This window comes from Fukomys damarensis, unplaced genomic scaffold, assembly GCF_012274545.1.
Source record: "Fukomys damarensis isolate Sample0158 unplaced genomic scaffold, DMR_v1.0_HiC HiC_scaffold_33, whole genome shotgun sequence".
NCBI lineage: Eukaryota > Metazoa > Chordata > Mammalia > Rodentia > Bathyergidae > Fukomys > Fukomys damarensis.
In genome coordinates, this window is record NW_022900945.1 from 18,155,189 (window position 1) to 18,173,426 (window position 18,238).

An 18,238-nucleotide genomic window follows, 5' to 3' on the forward strand; every position below is an offset into this window, starting at 1 on the left:
TTTTCTTAATTTCAATTGCATTGATTTCTGCTCGGATCTTTATAATTTCCTCTCTTGTTCGAGCTTTGGGTTTTTCTTGCTCTTGTTTTTCTAGGAGTCTAAGTTTCATCGTTAAGTTGTTTATTTGAGCCCGCTCTGTTTTCCTAGTGTGGGCATTCAATGTTATGAATTTTCCACGTAGAACTGCTTTCATTGTGTCCCAAAGATTCCTGTATGTTGTATTGGCATTCTCATTTATTTGTAAAAACTGTCTAATTTCTTCTTTAATTTCCTCTGTAATCCATTGATTGTTTAGGAGAGTGTTGTTCAGTTTCCATGTGCTTGTGAAGTTTCTATAGTTTCTTGTGCTATTGATGTCTAGTTTGATTGCACTATGATCTGATAATAAACTGGGGATGACTTCAATTTTTTTGCATTTATTTAGACCTGTTTTGTGAGCCAGTATGTGGTCTATCAAATTGTATATAATTTTATACATAAAAACATTTCTGAAGTATCCTCTTCCCTCTATTGCATTATCTTTTTACATTAGGAATTAAAATGAGGAAAATGAATTTTTACAATTACCTCATTTTCCTCTAACTGAACAATTCTTTCAAAATTTCCAATAGTGAGGGCCGGGTATTTAGCTCAGGGGTTCGATGGCCTGCCTTTCAAGTGTGAGAACCCGAGTTCGATCCCCGGTACCAAAAAATAATTAATAATTAATTAAAATAAATAAATACCTGGCCACCAAATATATATATATATTTAATGCTGTACCCAGTTTCTGGGATTCAAGCTCCAAGGTGGACAAGATCCACTGTATGAAATTCTATGGGCCGGGGTTTAGCTCAGTGGTTTGGTGCCCTGCCTCACAAGCACAAGGACCAGAGTTTGATCCCTGGTACCACAAAAAAAAACAATTTTCCAATAGTGGAAGTCTAGTGGTGAATTCTCTCAGTTTTTATCACTTGGAAAAGTCTTTTGCCTTTGTTTTTGAAAGATATTTTCACCAGATGTAAAATTCTCATTGATAGGTTTGTTTGCTGTTTTCTTTAATTTTTGCATTTCTTGCAAAATTTCAGAGAAATATGTTATTTCAAAATGTTGTCTCTTTTTTTCTCTGCTTTCTTTTATATTTTACTTTGGTTTTCAGTACTATGATTATGATGTACAGTATTTTTTAAAATTTAAATCCTGATTGTAGTTCTTTGAGATTCTTGGACCTGTTTGTTGTTTTTCTCTGCAACTGTTTCATTATTTTTCCAAAAAATTTTTCCATTATCATTTTTACTTAAAATTAAGTTCTCCTAGTTGCCTTATAACACCAACTTTTGGATGAGCATAAGAAGAATTATTACAGATTATATTCCTTTTTTTCCTGGTTCTATGTGGAATTTTCTACTCTGCAGTTCTTTAAATTTTAATGTAGTCAAATTTATTAGCATTTTCTTTTATGGTTAGTTTTACTTAGTGTCTTCTTTAAGAATACCTCTTCTACTTCAAGATTCTGACATGTAATTTTACAAATATTTTCTGGCATACTTTTAACATTTTCTGGTAAACATTTTATAGTTTAGTTCATTAATCTACTAGGAATTAACTTTTATGTGTTGTGTGAGGTGGAGTCCCTTTTTTTCAATATGTGTAGTACATTTTATTGATAATTGTTCAATCTCTTATAGTTATTCAGATATATCCTAGGTTCTCTTTGGTGCATAAAAAATATCTGTTCTCTTAGTTTGAGATATTAGCAGTCTTTAAAAGTTTTACCTTTTGTTGTTGTTGTTGTTGTTGTTGTTTTTGTTTTTTTGAGAAAGGGTCTCACTATGTAGTTGAGACTGACCTGGAACTCACTATGTAGCCCAGGGTGGTCTTGAACTCACAGTGCTCCTCCTACCTCAGCCTCCCGAATGCTGGGATTAGTTTTACCATTTTGATAGGAAAAAAATGTTCTCATTCCTTTTCTCTTATTTAGCTTTTCTCTGATTTCTGATTAAGTTGAACATCTTTAATGTGTATTGATTAGTTCTGTATCTTTTGTAATTTTTATTCTTTGCTTGTTTTCTGTTGAAATATTCATATTTAGAGTTTGATTTTAAAGTTTTTCTCCACGTTATATTTTTACAGTTTGTGGATTAGCAGTTTTTTATAATTTTCAAAATGTTTTTTGTTTTGGTTTTTGTTTTGTGTTGTTTTTGCACTACAAGGGATTAAACCCAGGGTCTTGCACTTGGCTAGACAAGTACTCTGCCACCAAGCTATATCCTCAAGCATTTTTCTTTTTTTTATTTTGAGACAGATTCTACCTAAGGTGACCAGGCTGGCCTTGAACTTAGGATCCTCCTGCATCAACCTCCCAAGTACCTAGGATTTACAGGCATCAGCTACTACAACCAGCAAGCTTTTAGTTTTTGTTTACAAAAGTTGCACATTTTTTATGTTTCTGAGTTGCATGCCATATTTTTGCCGCCCATGGCTTAAAATACATATGAATATGTTATGAATGACTTTTCTTTTTCGTGTTTAATTTTAAGCCTCCTGAATGTTTAATATAAAGAATATGGTAGTATGGACTTATTACCTCTTCTAAGTGCATATTCAGTTATCCCAAGAAATATAAATTTATTCCTTTCTCATTGACTTCAAGTGGCATCCTTACCACATACTAAATATCTATATACACACATCATCTTTTATATTCTGTACTCTTTTTCCATTTGTCCCTCTACTAAGCCAGTACTAACCTGATTTACTTAATAGAGCATTATATTTTTTGTATACCTAACATGACAGTTTTCCACTCAATATTATTATTCCTTACAGTAAGGGTCAAAATTGTGCAGTATGTGTAAAATGCTTTTTTAAATTAGTAAATCAACATACAAATATAAGTAATTTTCTTCAGTTTAAATTTTCTCAATCTTTTATTTGAATTGTTATTTATCATTTTGTTGGGAAGTTAATTTTTTCATAAATATTGTAAACTGAGGACAAGGGTTTATAGCTACATAGTCAAGCATAGTGCAAAGAACACAGTACTAAATAAATGTTTGCTAAATAATAATCTTAATATAGCTATATCATTAGCTCAATAGTATGCAACGATTACCTACTATGTTCTTAGGTAATAGCTGGACTAGTACAAAAATGATAACTGACTATATCTCTTCTGAAATATGCGATAAACTTTTAGGTAAATAATGGAATTTGGAGGAGAATGTAGAAAATATGATTTCAAGTAGTTCTAGATTTCTTTTTGTTTTTTCAAACAGAGACTCACTATGTAGTTCAGGCTGGCCTTGAATTCACAGTGTAGCCGAAGTTGGTCTAAAATTCCTGGTGATCCTCCTGCCTAAGCCTCTCCAATTCAGGGATTACAGGTGTGAGCTACCATGTCTGGCTCTCCAAGTGTTTTTATATAATGTTTATTAGTTAAATATTCTTGAATTATACACCTCCTATTTTTCATTTTACTTTTATAATTTTTATGAATAAGCCAATTTTTAGTAACTATATAGTCAATAACATATACAAATAAATATTGAATTCTTTGAGACATTTCAAAGTATGTAGTACATTTTGGTGTACCCATTAATAATATTTTACTTAAGTTTGTAATCTATGTGTTAATTCTATAATAAAAAAACTTTTTATTTGTATTTCTATTAACAAGAAGAAATTTATATGAAAATAGTCTGGTTTTTATAGAAGATTAGCAGGTCTGGGACCATTTCTTTCCTATTTTCTGACTTACCCTACTTGTTCTTACATTACCTTATTATGCATTCTCCTCTTGAATCTAGATCATCCTCCTTGTTGGAAAAATATGATTGGTGAGAATATATATGCTTTCTGTTTTCAAGCACATTAAAGTGAGAGAAAAGTACAGATGGAGCATACCTAATTCAAAAATCTGAAGTTTAAATCCTCTGAAATCCAATGCTCTGATATATGAAACTTTTTGAGTGCTGATGGGACACTAAACAATTTCCAGATTTTAGAGAATTTTACATTGTGGATTTTTGGATCAGGGATGATCAACTGAAGTCTAAGCAAACATTTCAAATTTTGAAAACTGAAATACTTAACTTCCCAAATATTTCAGGTGAGGGATACTTAGCCTGTGTTGCTTCACCCAGTTTTGTGTATTGCAGTGGATATTACCCCCGCCACACACACACACACACACACACACACACACACACACACACATTATCTTATGCTGTTTCCAGTGGGTCTGTGCTACAGGTCTCTATAGTCTGTGGTATGCCTCAGCTTTAACACAATTAAGACTTCATTCCATCACTGCTTCAAACTAGTACACTCTCTTGACTTTTTTGTTGTTGCTGTTGTTTCATCATTCTTTTAGCTCATACTTTCAGCTTTGAAATTATCCTTGTCATAGAATTAATAGATTCTAATGTTAAAGGAACTGTAAAAGCCATCTTGTCAAGCTTCCTTTTTTGATTCTCTTTTATTACAATCCATCCTTCACAGTGCTTTTTGCAGTATTCTTGTTACAAATTGGATTATTTATCTCTGTGCTCAAAACCTTTTTCCAATTACTACTGAAAGCTCACACTCTTAGAATATCATAGAGAACCCTACATACTTTGAGTTCACACCTAAGGTTACAATGTATGGCTAGATAGATTGTTCACTGGCTGCCTCTAGAAGGCTTCTTTACATAGCCATGATACAACTTAATTAATGTGTTGGTTCAATAATGAGTTTTGCTTCGTTGTTTCTTTTGGGGGGATGGGTAGAGTGTTATTTTACTATTATTATTTGAATAGCTGGTATAGCTACTTTTTTGTTCATTTTGCATTGAATAATTTTTTTTAAATATGTTTGTTTCCATTAAATTATTTTGCTAGTGCCAGCTGGGAAATAAATGGTAGCAGCCAAACTAAAAATGAACCAATGTGCTCAGCAGGTTGCAAAGAAACTTGCAACCTTTGCAAAATGACTTTTCAAATATTAATTTGCCTCATTAATTTTCTAGATTTCTAAAAAATTTACTTACAAGGAAATGTACATTTAACACTGCTGGCTAGGTTAATGGATCTTTTGTTTATGCATAGATCATAGAATGTTAGTGTTAATGTTTTAAAGATAGACTGTCTTTATAGAAAATACTGTTAGCATAAGGGAAATTTCATAAATAAAAAATACATAAAATAACAAGTCATTTCTAATGAACTATAATTGCACTAACATTTTCCACGAAGGTACCTCAGAGAAATATTTCTAAAACATATTTTTAGCAAAAGGTTTTTGAAGACAAAGTTTGCATACAACCTGAACTACTTTGGCAGATTTATGTTGCACATACAAAAGTCCTGCAGTGGGAGTATGTAGGTGTTGATATGTGTAAGAGGATCTGTTTTCCTGTTTAGTGTTGCTTAATTCAATGTCTGCTTAAGTGACCAGAGAATTTTCTTTTCACATAAACTAATGTTTCATGAAATCATTTTAGAAATTGTTGCCTTAAATCTCTATAGCAAAGTACACGAGGATTCTGATTCATAGAACAAGATTATAATATATACATAAAAAAACAACTTTTCTTTTATTTCCTTAATATTCTGAAATTTATTTGCTATGTGTGAACATCAGCATCAGTTAAGAGAAAACCTACTCCAAAGAAAAGCCAGAATGCAAACAGTCACATAGAAAATTCTAAATTGCCAGCATCGTTGGAAGATTCAAATGATTATTTTCACAACCAAAAGAGGTAATTATGTAGGTGTTGGTTCTATGTGCCATAAGCTAAACTATAAGAAAAAGGATGTGATATCCAGAGTACTGTTATAAGGACTTTTAATTTAGAACAAAGATCTAACTGAAATTAGTAATACTTTCAACTAAAATTACCCTGATCTCATCTTTATTGTTATATGCTAACCGTTCTCTCCAATATAATGAGGGACAATTTATTACTAAATTTATTTTTGTTGTGATACTTTCTCATTAAAGACAACCTAATGACAAAAGAATTTCTTTGCATTTGTTATAACTTGCCTCGCTTACATTCTTGGATATAGGTGAATTTTTGATTGTAAGTAAACTAGGGAAACTTGGTTATAGGTAATAAATATGTTTGAGTTTCACATTGATGTAATTCACTCAAAATTATAGTATTTAGACAAGAATTTTGCTTATAATTTTTTGAAATTAAGACGAAGATTTTATAAACAATTATCCACAAAGGAAGTTTCTAAGATTTCCAGTTGTTTTGCTTTGATATAGATAATGGACTATGATTTGTATTTAGCTATACTATAATGAAATATAATTGCATTAATTGTGGTAAATGTAGTTTATGTTGATCATTAATGAGTTTGAAAGAAAATATGATAATGGCCTCTAACTTATTTTAAGACATGGGGTCTCACTGTATTGTCCAGGCTGTTCCTAAACTCCTGAGCTCAAGCAGTTCTCCTGCCTCAGCCCCTGAGTAGCTGCCACCATGCTTAGAATTTAGACTAAATTTTTAAATTTTTAATTTTATAACTACATTTATAGGTCATTTAATAAAATATATAAAATATTCATATAATACTGTGGAAGTTTATATTCATGAAATCATATTTGAATGACTCAAATCTGTCATTCTATTTAAGTCAATATCTTTGGAAAAATGGAGATGATCAAATCATCAGCAGAAGACAGGACAGTCAGGTATGATTAAAATTTTTTTTTAATTATGGCATTACAGCCTAATGTATAGACAGAAATTTAAACTGCAGATTAAGATAGCTGCGTTTTTCTGTTTATAATACCTAAAGAAGTATGTTCTTCTAATATCAATATTGTCAGTGATAGTCCAATTTTTGTTTCTGCTCTTGTGAGTGAATAAATAATATGGCTGAATGAGAGGAAAAGGTGTGCACCAATACTTTTTTGGATTACTTAACACATTAGCCTTTACTTAACTGGCATCTGTAGTAGCTGATTTATAATTGAATGGACTTGATTAACTCAGGTCTTCAGAACAAATTTGTCTTGTGTGATAAAAGGTAGTATAGCAGTGGGTATTTACTACTAGGTACTAGTTACCTTTTTTACCTTGGATATGTTATCTAATTTAAACTGCAGTGGTTAAAATGAGTTACTGAACACAATCCATTTCACAAGTTTATTTTCAAGAAATGATGGAGCAACTGGGAAAAACTTGCAAATATTTTCAGGAATAAATTTAGTACCTTCGTAAGATACTAACAATACTAGGTTTAGTGATAGATAACAATGAGTACCAACTAATATTCACTACTCTAAGTATTTTACACATACCAATTCATTTAATCTCCACCCAAAACAACCCTATAAGGTAGATTATGGTCAACATCCCCATTTCACAGATAAGGAAACTGAGGCTCAACAAATTCAATGACTTGCCCGTGTCATAGGTAGTAAGTATCAGAGCTGGGAGTGGATCTTAAGTCATCTAGAATGGATCTATGCTTCATTCTTAACTAATATATTAACTATCTAAATAATAATGATGTAGTAATAATTATATAGCATTTGTCAGACCGATCACTGTTCTAGGTACTTTATGTAGGTTAAGTCATTTACTTCAGTATCTCTGAGGAGATATTATTATCCTCCTTTTCAAATTAAAAAAGTAAAACCATTAACTTTTCTATGGTTACCAGTCTTTCATACTCATTTAGCAAAACATCAACACAAGTCAACAGAAAACAAAGCTCAGTGAATCTATAAATCTACCATTAAGTACAAACTACATTTTTCTGGTCCATTTCTGCCATTCTAGACAACTTTGTTATATGTTTTCCTTAATCCATCTCTTTTCTCTTGCAATCTCAGTGATAATTTTTCTTTTTGGCATTTGAAGAGAACCAACACATTTTAAACTTTTTCAGTCATCTCCTGGATGAAGTAAAACCTGTGAAGGGAAAGCTGTAGATCACAATATTTCCTTAGCTTTTGTACATTTAAAACTGTCTCTAGTAAAGAGAAGGAGAAATTAAGTCCTTCAGACTGCTTAGTAAGGTCTGTGAGCTCAGAATTTTTTTTTTACAGTTTTAAAGAATTCTAAAAAAGAAAAACAGCATGTGCTAGAGATCATATGTGACTCACATTTACTACTCTTTGAAAGAAATTTGCTAATTCTTGCTCTAGACTCTTGGTACTTGAAGATCTTGATTGACTAAAAATAATCCTTGTCTTGTTTCCCTTGATTGTATTTAAAATAGTGATGTCTTACTTTATATGTCATTACTGTGAAGTATTATCCCAATCCTTTTTTCTATTCTTTGTAAACTTACTCATATATTTTTGCTTGGAAGGTCAAAGGATTCCTTTAATGTATAAACTTTTTTTTTCAAGCTGTGTCTCAATTGAGAACTTTATATAGTTTTTTCTGGATATAAAGTAGTGGACCTTGTTTTTGGTATGAAAATCAGGACTTCTTTTATTTCAAGATTTAAAAAATTTTTAATTTTACATAACATTTCTGTTTTTCTTTTTCAGGGATCATAAGTAGTATTTTAGATCTTCTTTATGTTGTATATCACTTTCTGATTAATTTTATAACTTTCTTTACATTTTACTCTCTTAGCTCTTGTTATTATCCTATTCTTTATTATCCTTACTGTGTTTTTTGTTATATCTGTTTCTATGTTGGATACTTGCTAGCTTATATTAATTTCTGAGATAATTTTTTTCTTTAACTTCTTTCTTGAATTTGGGCAGTGTCCATTTCATGACTTTTTGGGGGTTTTTTAAAATTTTATTCTGATATGTTCTTTAAATTTTTGTTTCATGGTGTTATCGATAAATACGTGGTGTTATGGCTTATATCTAGATGTCTTCATGTGGGGCCTTTCGGAGGTGGCTGGATCTACAGTGTTTGATACTGGGATTGATTCATGCTGTGATGCTAGGATTAAGGGTGCCCTGCCTTGAATAGAATATAAGGAGCAAAAAATGGGCTGCTATTGTCACTTGTCTTTTGCTACTTGTCACTTTTCTGCTTTGCTGCCTCCTGCCTACCATGAATTGTTTTTCCTCTCTGCTATCATTTGCCATGCCACTGTGCCTTGGAGCCAGTCAACTATGGATTGAAACCTCTACAAGTTGTAAGCCAAAATAAACCTTTCCTCCTTTAATTTTAGGTGTTAGGTATTTTGTCTCAGCAACAAGAAAATATAACTAAGACACTTGGTTAATTATAATTAATCTATGTTGGGAGTATTATATATTTTCTGTTTCTATACCATTTTTATTCTATCTCAACTTCAAAGTTTTCTTCTAAATAAATTTTACATACTGTAATACTTAGTATTTTACTTTTCTTCTTTTCTCTCACCAAACTAGCCTACAAAGAGACACTCTTCCCTCCTGGTGCATATTCCTTTCATGCAGAAACCATGCTGTCTGATGATTGCCAGCTCTCACACCCTACATTTTTAGGCCCTCTTTTTTATACCCCTCATAGAAAGTGCTATGATCTAATAGGTCTCCTTGTTCTCAGTACTTCACCATTCCAGTGGCACCTTTTCCTTCCACACTAAACTATGGCTGATACTTTCTATGTTATCTATATGTAGTCCTCTCTGATGCAAAGTCCAAATTTGAGACTCTGCCCAGATGTGGGCTCCTGATCACATTTAGGCTGAGGGTCCTTATTTTCCTATTCACAAGAAAATTGAAAGATTCTATATCCCAATTATGCTATAAGCATAAGATAGGTGTAGATTTATGTGCCTTTTATCATAGTTAGAAGGATATGCAAAGAGATTCTAATGCATATGATTTCTGTAATTCTGTGAATTTGATTCTATAATTTAATAAAGTAAATGAGCTAGAAAAATAGGAGTAAAAACTAGATGAAATTAAAAGTAGAAACTGAATTAAAGAAATGAAAACCTTAACAAAATTCAAAATAATTCAAGGTCTTTAGGTAGTAAGTAGTTGGAAAAACATCAGGGTGGGAAGCTCTGAAGTAATTAATTAAAAAATGGTAGAAGCACCATGTGTGGTGGTGCATACCTGTAATCCCAGCACTCAGGAGGCTGAGGCAGGAGGATCACTGTGAGTTCGAGACCAACCTGGTCTCATAGAAATTCCAGTTCACATAGTGAATTCCAGTTCACCACATAGTGAGCCCTGTCTCAGAAAAAAAAAAAAAAAAAAACCAAAAACCAAAACCAAACCAAAACAAACCCCATAAAAATGGTAGAAGTGTGAAAACTAGGAAAAATGAAAGCAGATGAAATATATGAAAATAAAATATGAAACTACTAAAAATTTTAAAATGTGATAGAAGCACCAATTTTCTAAGCAAATATAAATGATCAAAATTAACTCAAGATGAAAAGAAAATAGCCATCCTAGAAAATTTAAGAAATCATCATATGAAGTAACAGATCAGAAATCTTGGAAGAAGTCATGTTTGAAAAGAAAATAATAGATTTAAAATTTGTTTTGGTTTGAAATGTCTGAGAATAATGCCCAATGATAGTTCAGTAGAGTAATGGAGTATGAGGGAGAGACTTCATCACTATGTAAGAAGAAATATGCATTGCTAGTATGCATTATCAAATAATCACAGATGAAAAAGAGTGTGGAGTACAACAGATCTTACTGATTTTCATGCTTGCTTATAGACAGACGAAAAGGAGCACATCCTTTTGCCAGACCTTATTGATTTCCCTTCACTTCCTTGTCAACGGCAACCTGTTCTTTCTTCAGGAGTAACAGATATTTCTTTATTACAAATTGAGAGTAAGTATTGTGACATTGTAAGTATAGATGATTCTGTGAGGTAAGGTTAGAAATATTAATGGGAAAGTGTCTTAACGGATTTTAGAAGATCAAAAATTTCTGGAGACAAATCATTATGTTATTGCTCAACAGCATGTATTTTCTTAATGTCACTGAGCTGTGTATTTCAAAATGGCTAAAATAGTAATTTTGCTATGCACATTTTTTTAAAACATGAATTTTATGTTGATTACTGCATATATTTACTGAGTCAAGAAATATTTCATTTTTATCTTAATGTAATACAAGTAGATATTACTGAAGAAAATATAGAAACTTTTCTTATTTCTATGAAAAAATAAAATTTCATAACAAAATAATGAGAGGATAGCAATGGTTAATATACCATGTGTCATGATCTTACTCTAAAACACATACTTTCCTTGTAAAATATAAGGATAACTTTGGGCCCAAGATAAATTTGCCAAAAGAAATGTCCAAAAAATACAAGCGTAACTACTTGAGCTCCACCTAGTTTCTATACATGTACGTAAATGCAAAGAGACACTATTTTATAAATGTAGTCGTGTAAGTCCAAATACTAATTCCTCCACATTCCCCATAATGGGACGTGCAGCAAGGAAAACAAGTCTCAGGCAAAATTTAGCCTTGCTATTTTGTACTCTTAAATTTTACAGTCCATCTTTTAGTACGTAAACCGTCTTTTAGCTTTTCATCATTGATGTGTATGTGTTATAATATCTTCAGGAGAAAAAATTATTGAACAAATGGAACAAGTGAAGGAAGAAAGAAGATATCTGGAAAGAATTAGAGAAGAACTAATAAAAAAAGTTGAAAAGCTATTTGAACAAAACAAATTGAAGCGCTATCAAGGTGACGTTTATTACATTGATTTTGCCACTATAAAACTTAGATGTTACGGAATTGATACTTTTAGAATATAAAGCTATAATTAATACTTTCTGTCTTACTATAATATTTAAGTGATATGAAGTAAATTCAATATAAAAACCACAAAATTCATTATTCAAGTCTTTTATACAATAAAAGCTTCAGGTTTATACATTAAAATTCAAGTATTTTTATAGCTGAAATCCATTTGTGTATTCATTCTCTTATTCATTTATTAAATAAGTATTTGTTAAATATCTATTGAATCTACTCATTGTTCTAAAGGCAGAGGAGACACTAAAAGGAAGACCCCATCTTGTCCATGCCATTTATAGATCTTTTGGTCCAGTGTGTGTAATCAAGTTAAGTATTCATGATAACTCCTATTGAATGTGATTATAAAGGAATTATACAATTTTATTAATAGGAATACAGAGGAAAAACACCTAAATTAGATTCAGGAGATTAAGAGAGGCTCACAGGAAGTGTTACATATAATTTGCTTCCTGTCTCCAGGCCTTCGGCATGCTTTTCCCTCTGCCATCTACTTTTTGCGGGGGTACAGGGTACTGTGATTGAACCCAGGGCCTTGGCCCTGAGCTATCCTCAAGGCCTTTTTAATTTTAATTTTGAGACAAGGGCTCACTAAGTTTCTGTGTTGCAGTCCTCCTACCTCAACTAACTGGAGTCCTGGGATTGCATCCATCGCCATGTACTTCTTTTTCTTTACCTCCACTTCTTACTCTCTTCTCTCTCCTTGAAGGAAATGGTCATTTTACACTTTGCTTAGATACCACATTAGCAACTACCTTTGAGTCACTTGGACTCCTCTAGGTGACTGATTTTGGGATATGTTTATATGCCTGCCTTGCTAAAATGAATGAATGAGGCAAACTAGGAAAAGTAAGTCATTTTCTTGCAGTAGAATTAGAAACATTGTTGTTAGGACTTAGAAATGGAAAGGGTGCAGAAAGTATAGGATAATAGTTTTAGAGATATCAATGACTTGAAAGTCTTGCACTTTGGATTACGTTTAAAGATTATAAGGCTAAAAGGCTTGGGGTATTATAATAAATAAATCTGGCCTTAGGATTTTCAATTTACAGCAAAATTGTTATTTTAGTGTTTGAACAGATTGTAGACAATGTCAGGAGATATTTTGAAAGATTCTGCCTCATAATGTTAAATTACTATCCTGGAAATGATGGCAGTGGCTCAGCCTTGGGGTAATGTTAAAAGAGCAATTTTATCAGACAAATTTGAACAATGGACTAGAAATCATGGATCCTGAATTCTAACATCAGATTAGCCTTTTACTTAGGCAAGTTATTTTTCCTTGTTGTGCCTCTCACTCTTTAAATAAAATGGGGATGGTCAGTCACTTTCTACTGTAAAAGGAATGTTTCAAGATAAAAGGCATGTATTGACTACCAAATATTTAATGAAAACCTGCTGTGTGCCAGGCGTTGCTTTAAAAGCTGAGGATACAGCAATGACAAAATAGACCTGAGCCTGCTCTGAAGGTGCTTGCTTCCAAGTAAGAGGAGACAAGATAGTTAACAAATAACTAAAACAATATTAGCTACTGATCAGAGTTGAGAAGCCAGTTTATAAAAAAAAAACATAGCAAAGAATGATGCTGCTAAGGAGATGGTTTAGCTAAGGTTTTCAAGAAAGGCATTTCTAAAGAGACATCATGAATATTTAATTAATAAGGAGGTCAGTATATAAAGAAATAGAGGGAAAGCAATCTGAATAGAAGAAACATTGAATGTCAGGAGTGATCTTGTGGTGTCAAGGGCCTGAAATAAAGCTAATGTGGCTAGAGCATGATTAGTAAGGAATGTAGAGGAGAGAAAATCAGAAAGATCAGCAAGGAGCCATGTCAAAGAGTTTGTATTTTATTCTAAGTAAGCTAGGAAGTTATTGGAGAATTTTAAGCTCAGGATTTACATAATTTAAAATATATTTTAAATTTTTGAATTATAGAAGGCCTACAACAAAAAATGAACAAAATGAAATGAACAAAAATGAAATGTTTTGTTTGTTTTTTGAGACAGGGTCTCACTATGTAGTTGAGACTGATCTGGAACTCACTATATAGCCCAGGCTGGTCTCGAACTCACAGCTGGTCTCAAACTCACAGTGATCCTCCTGCCTCAGCCTCCCAAGCACTGGGATTACAAGCATGCACCTGGCTAAACACAATATATTTTTGAAGTGGTGTAGCTCAGAGGTAGGGTACTTGCCTCACATGAGCCCCAGCACTGAAAAATATTTGTTTTAGAAAAATGAGAATGAATGCTGTAGGGAATAGCCTTAAAAGGGTGAGAATTTCAAACAAAGAGACCAGTTGGGAAGACTGCAGTTTTCTTGATAAAAGATGATCATGCATTGGCTTGAGACAGCATTGAAAATGTGGAATGTGCTACATGCTGGTACTGATTTGCCCGTAGTGTTACTAGCAGAAATTGCTGACAGATTGGATAACAATGTCTGAGTAAAATAAATAACTAAAATCTAAAGCTAAAGACCCATATAGCTATATAACTGTCATCAAATCACATTATAATGAAGAATTTTTAAATCTACAGTCTTAATTTCCATGATAATCTAAAAGAAATAAACATAAGAAATTTCTTGTATACCAATATGCAGATTGTGGTCTTCTTAAGTTTGTATTTAGAATCTCATTGGTGTCCAAGTGATACCCTCATATGGCAACATTTAATTTCTAATTTTCTCAACAAAGATCCTCACTTTTTAGAAACTGCCTTAACAGAATTTTGGGGAAATATTCAGAATAATTTTAATAATCCAAATTAGCTGATTTCACACAACTTAAGTTGTTATGGAGGATGAAAATATTTTCTAAATACATCATGTCTTTTAATTTTAGTTTTAATTATATAAATAATGATTTCAAATAAGATTATGGAAAAAGGTAACCGAAATAACTATACACTTTTGTAGAGGTTTACAAACAATTTTACATGTTTAAAGGAAAACTTGGTTGTGGTTTCTGGATATATTTTACTATTTTTCTCAGTGATTTATTTTATTATGAAATAAAAATTACTCCATTGCTTGAAATGTATTTAAGGATTTAAGAAATAGAGGAGAAAAGGAGAAAAATGGTTTAAATTGGCATTAACTCAGGGTTCTTTCCACATTGATACTTTTAATCCTTTAACCATTCTCAGCCTAGCCCTTATTTGTTATTTGTTTGTTTCTATTTTGTTTTTTTCTGTAGCCTGTGATGGTTGGAAGAAAAAATACTTTGAAGCAAAGAAAATCACAGCATCATTGGAGGAGATTTTAACAAAACTTCGAGAAGATTTGGAACTTTACTATAAAAAATTGCTTATGCAACTTGAAGCCAGGGAGATCAAAATGAAACCAAAGAATCTGGCAAACATTGCAGACTCCAAGGTCTTACTAAATGCATTTCCCTTCTGCTAGAAAAGTTATGTTAAAATTACATTCTTAATAACTGTTAGTGTTATGTTCAGTTTGCTTTAGGCTGCAGGTAACAAAACATTGATTTAAATTTGCCTAGACAGTTACAAAATTCCTGACATCATATAATGGGAGGACTGCTGAGGAGATACAGACACAGGTTAATGATGTCTTTAAGGGCCTTAGTGCATTCCATTTCCTATTATTTTTAGTGTTGGCTTCATTATAAGGCTATGTTTTCTCATAATAGCACTAGAGTTACCAATGGCAAATAGGGCTATGTGTCTCCAAAACAAGAGAGAAATTTCTAGAATCATGGAATATATAAACTTCTAGCTGTCTAGGAGGTCAACCAGACCTAACACTGGGCTAATAGTAATTGCCAAGGAATGCTATGCACTTAGACTAGAATTTTAGACTTCATAATACTAAAAAAGTATGTAATGGAGTTATCCCCATGTCCTTCCTCAGTGTGTGAGGATAGGGCCATATCTCCTGACTATGAGAGAGCTAAATACCAGATGATGTAAGAAAGGGGTTTAACAATGTTCATTACAGTCCTTTTTTTTTTTTTTTTTTTTTTAAGGTTAGGGATTATAATGCCCACAGAATTTAAAAGTATTGATATGCGAAAGAAATTTGTATCAGTTTTTCTCAAATCTTAGATCAGTTTATTTCATTTTAATTCCACCATATAGTAAACAAGACAAAAACAATTTGTTTGATTTTTCATTAAGTTGATCATACTATCCAAAAACATTTAAAACATGTTTATTATGATTGTGTAAAGGTTTAACTTTAGACATGGTAAAATATTTTTAAATTACTGTTTTGGTTAAATTTAATGTAACAGCCAAATCAGCTAAAAAAATTTGTAAATATTATTTGATTTTTTAAAAGCATAACTGACACTTTATCATGTTGTCTTATCATCCAATGTAACAATTTTTGCATAAAGTAAAATTCTTAAATAATTTCTTGGGTTGGGATATAGTAGAGTGCTGACCTCACATGTAGTAGGCCCTAGATTCAATCCCCACAAAATAGAAAAAAACAAAACCACGTCTTTAGTAAGACCACTATACCTCAAAATTTTTCTGGAGAAAAGTAACTAAAAAAAAAAAATCCATATTTTAATGTATAAGATATGTTACATTATTAAATATTTTTAAACTCTGTCAGAGTCAACTAATGAAAGCATTTTGCCAATTTCTGAACTTGATTATCTTAAACCTACTTTATTCAGTTTATAATAATAGTTACTTATTTTTATGGTACTAATTTAATGGTAACTTTTACATATATCTATTTAAAAAATAATAAATGGGTAATGATAGATAAAGTAGCCCCTAAGTTCAAGAAATCAGTAAAAAGTAGTATCTGACAGCTTTATTACTGCTGGACAAAATATATGACATCCACAACTTAAAGAATTTCATATTGGTTCATGATTTCAGAGAATTCAGTCCATTATCAGCTGACTCCTAGGCAGAAATGCCACCATCAAAGGGCCTGATGGAGGGAGGCTATTCAAACCATGGCAGCAGGGAGCAGAGAAAGGGAAGAGGAGTCTGAGAAAGAGATATACCCACCATGAACAATCCCAGTAATCTACCTCCTCCAATATGGCTCCAACTCTGAACACAACATTCAGCCGAGGACCCATCAGTGGATGAATCCCCCCGTAACCACCACGATCCAATTACCTTCCAAAAGCCCCATCTCTGAACACAAGAGTCTCTGAAGTATATTTTAGATCTAAACTATAACAATACCAAGCAATGAGTTTAAGGAATAGAATACTTTTATGATTTGTGGTTTTAACATTTATCACTTTATGATTTATGTTTAGAAAGAGGTACACAATGCCTCCCATAAAAATGTGTAGATGTTATACTAAATAAGTATCTTTCTATGACTCACACAGAATTACCTTATAATCCAGATCACTGAGGTACAGCATGCAATTGACCAGCTCAAGAGAAAACTGGATACTGATAAAATGAAACTCATAATAGAAGTTAAGGTAATTTATATTTTTCCTAATTAGGTTATAAATTCATTTTGAAGTAAAATATTTTAGTATTTTGATTTGGCTGTTGATAGTATAAGGGTATTCAGGATTGACAAAATTATTACTTTAACAATAATGAACTGGAATGAAAATAATACAAGAAAACCTAAGTTCTGTGATAAGATACATGTTATAGTAAGTCCAGTGGACAATTTAGTAACATTTTTAAACCCAGTTAAAAGCAAAAAGACCCTGTGAAATAATCTCAATATTTTAAATTTTGCAGTATTAGTCATTCAAAATGTCTAACAAACCTGAGTTCTCCTCTAAAGTTAATATTCTCCTCTAAATTTAATATTGTCTCCTCTCCTGTATAATTATCTCATTCTTTCTAATTATTGTCACACATATTTTATTTGTTTTTAATGTGAATCAAGGATCATCTACCAGATATTAAGTTTTCCTTAGGGTGGAGACTCCTATATTTAACTTTCAGTAGCACGTTTTTGTATAGTAGACCCTTAATAAAGAGTTCTGGCCACACTTTACTTATTTGATACAGTATGTTTTGAGGACAGTTCAATATGGATTTTCCTTGTATATCAATAAAAGAAATTATCTCATAAAACATCAGATTAGATAAGCATACTTATTAAACATTTTTTAAACTGACAACACAATGTACTTTTGGAAGGATAAGATGAAGGTCATTTTTGAAAAGTAATTCTTTTTACAGATGAGAAAACAAGCAGTTTCAGATTTACGAACATTGAAAACTGAACTGGCACAGAAGAAAATTAGTCCATCTTTTCAATCTCTATTAGGTATGTCAATTTAACTTATTTGTCAAAAAATTTAAATATTTATTTGGACAATTCTCCGTGTTAATCTTTATATAAATCATCTGCCTTTACTTTTAATGTGGGTATTACAGAATGTTTTAGAGGAAATAATTAGATATAACATAAAAGAATGGCTTTTTATTTTTAATATTTCAAGTCTATTACTATACTATATTTTATAGTAATTTTTTATCAATAATCTTAAAATTTAAGTCAGTATGATTGTAAAATCTAAACAAAGAAAATTGTTTTAATAAATACTAATATATTAGCATGAAAATATAGTTAATTT

General features: G+C 31.7%; 1 protein-coding gene across 5 annotated transcripts in view; it reads left to right on the forward strand.

Moving 5' to 3' along the window:
• The window catches only part of Spata1 (spermatogenesis associated 1), a 58,216-nt gene that overhangs the window by 31,653 nt on the left and 8,325 nt on the right, over positions 1–18,238 (forward strand). For 2 of the 5 annotated variants that reach the window (XM_010636725.2, XM_010636726.2), the window contains 7 exons: positions 5,605–5,722; positions 6,612–6,669; positions 10,623–10,740; positions 11,488–11,613; positions 14,885–15,063; positions 17,018–17,116; positions 17,841–17,928. In XM_010636725.2, coding sequence (XP_010635027.1) covers positions 5,605–5,722; positions 6,612–6,669; positions 10,623–10,740; positions 11,488–11,613; positions 14,885–15,063; positions 17,018–17,116; positions 17,841–17,928 — 786 coding nt within the window. Of the gene's footprint in view, positions 1–5,604; positions 5,723–6,611; positions 6,670–10,622; positions 10,741–11,487; positions 11,614–14,884; positions 15,098–17,017; positions 17,117–17,840; positions 17,929–18,238 lie in introns of those variants that run through there. The other 3 variants (XM_010636728.2, XM_010636729.1, XM_010636730.1) reach the window with 3 other exon arrangements.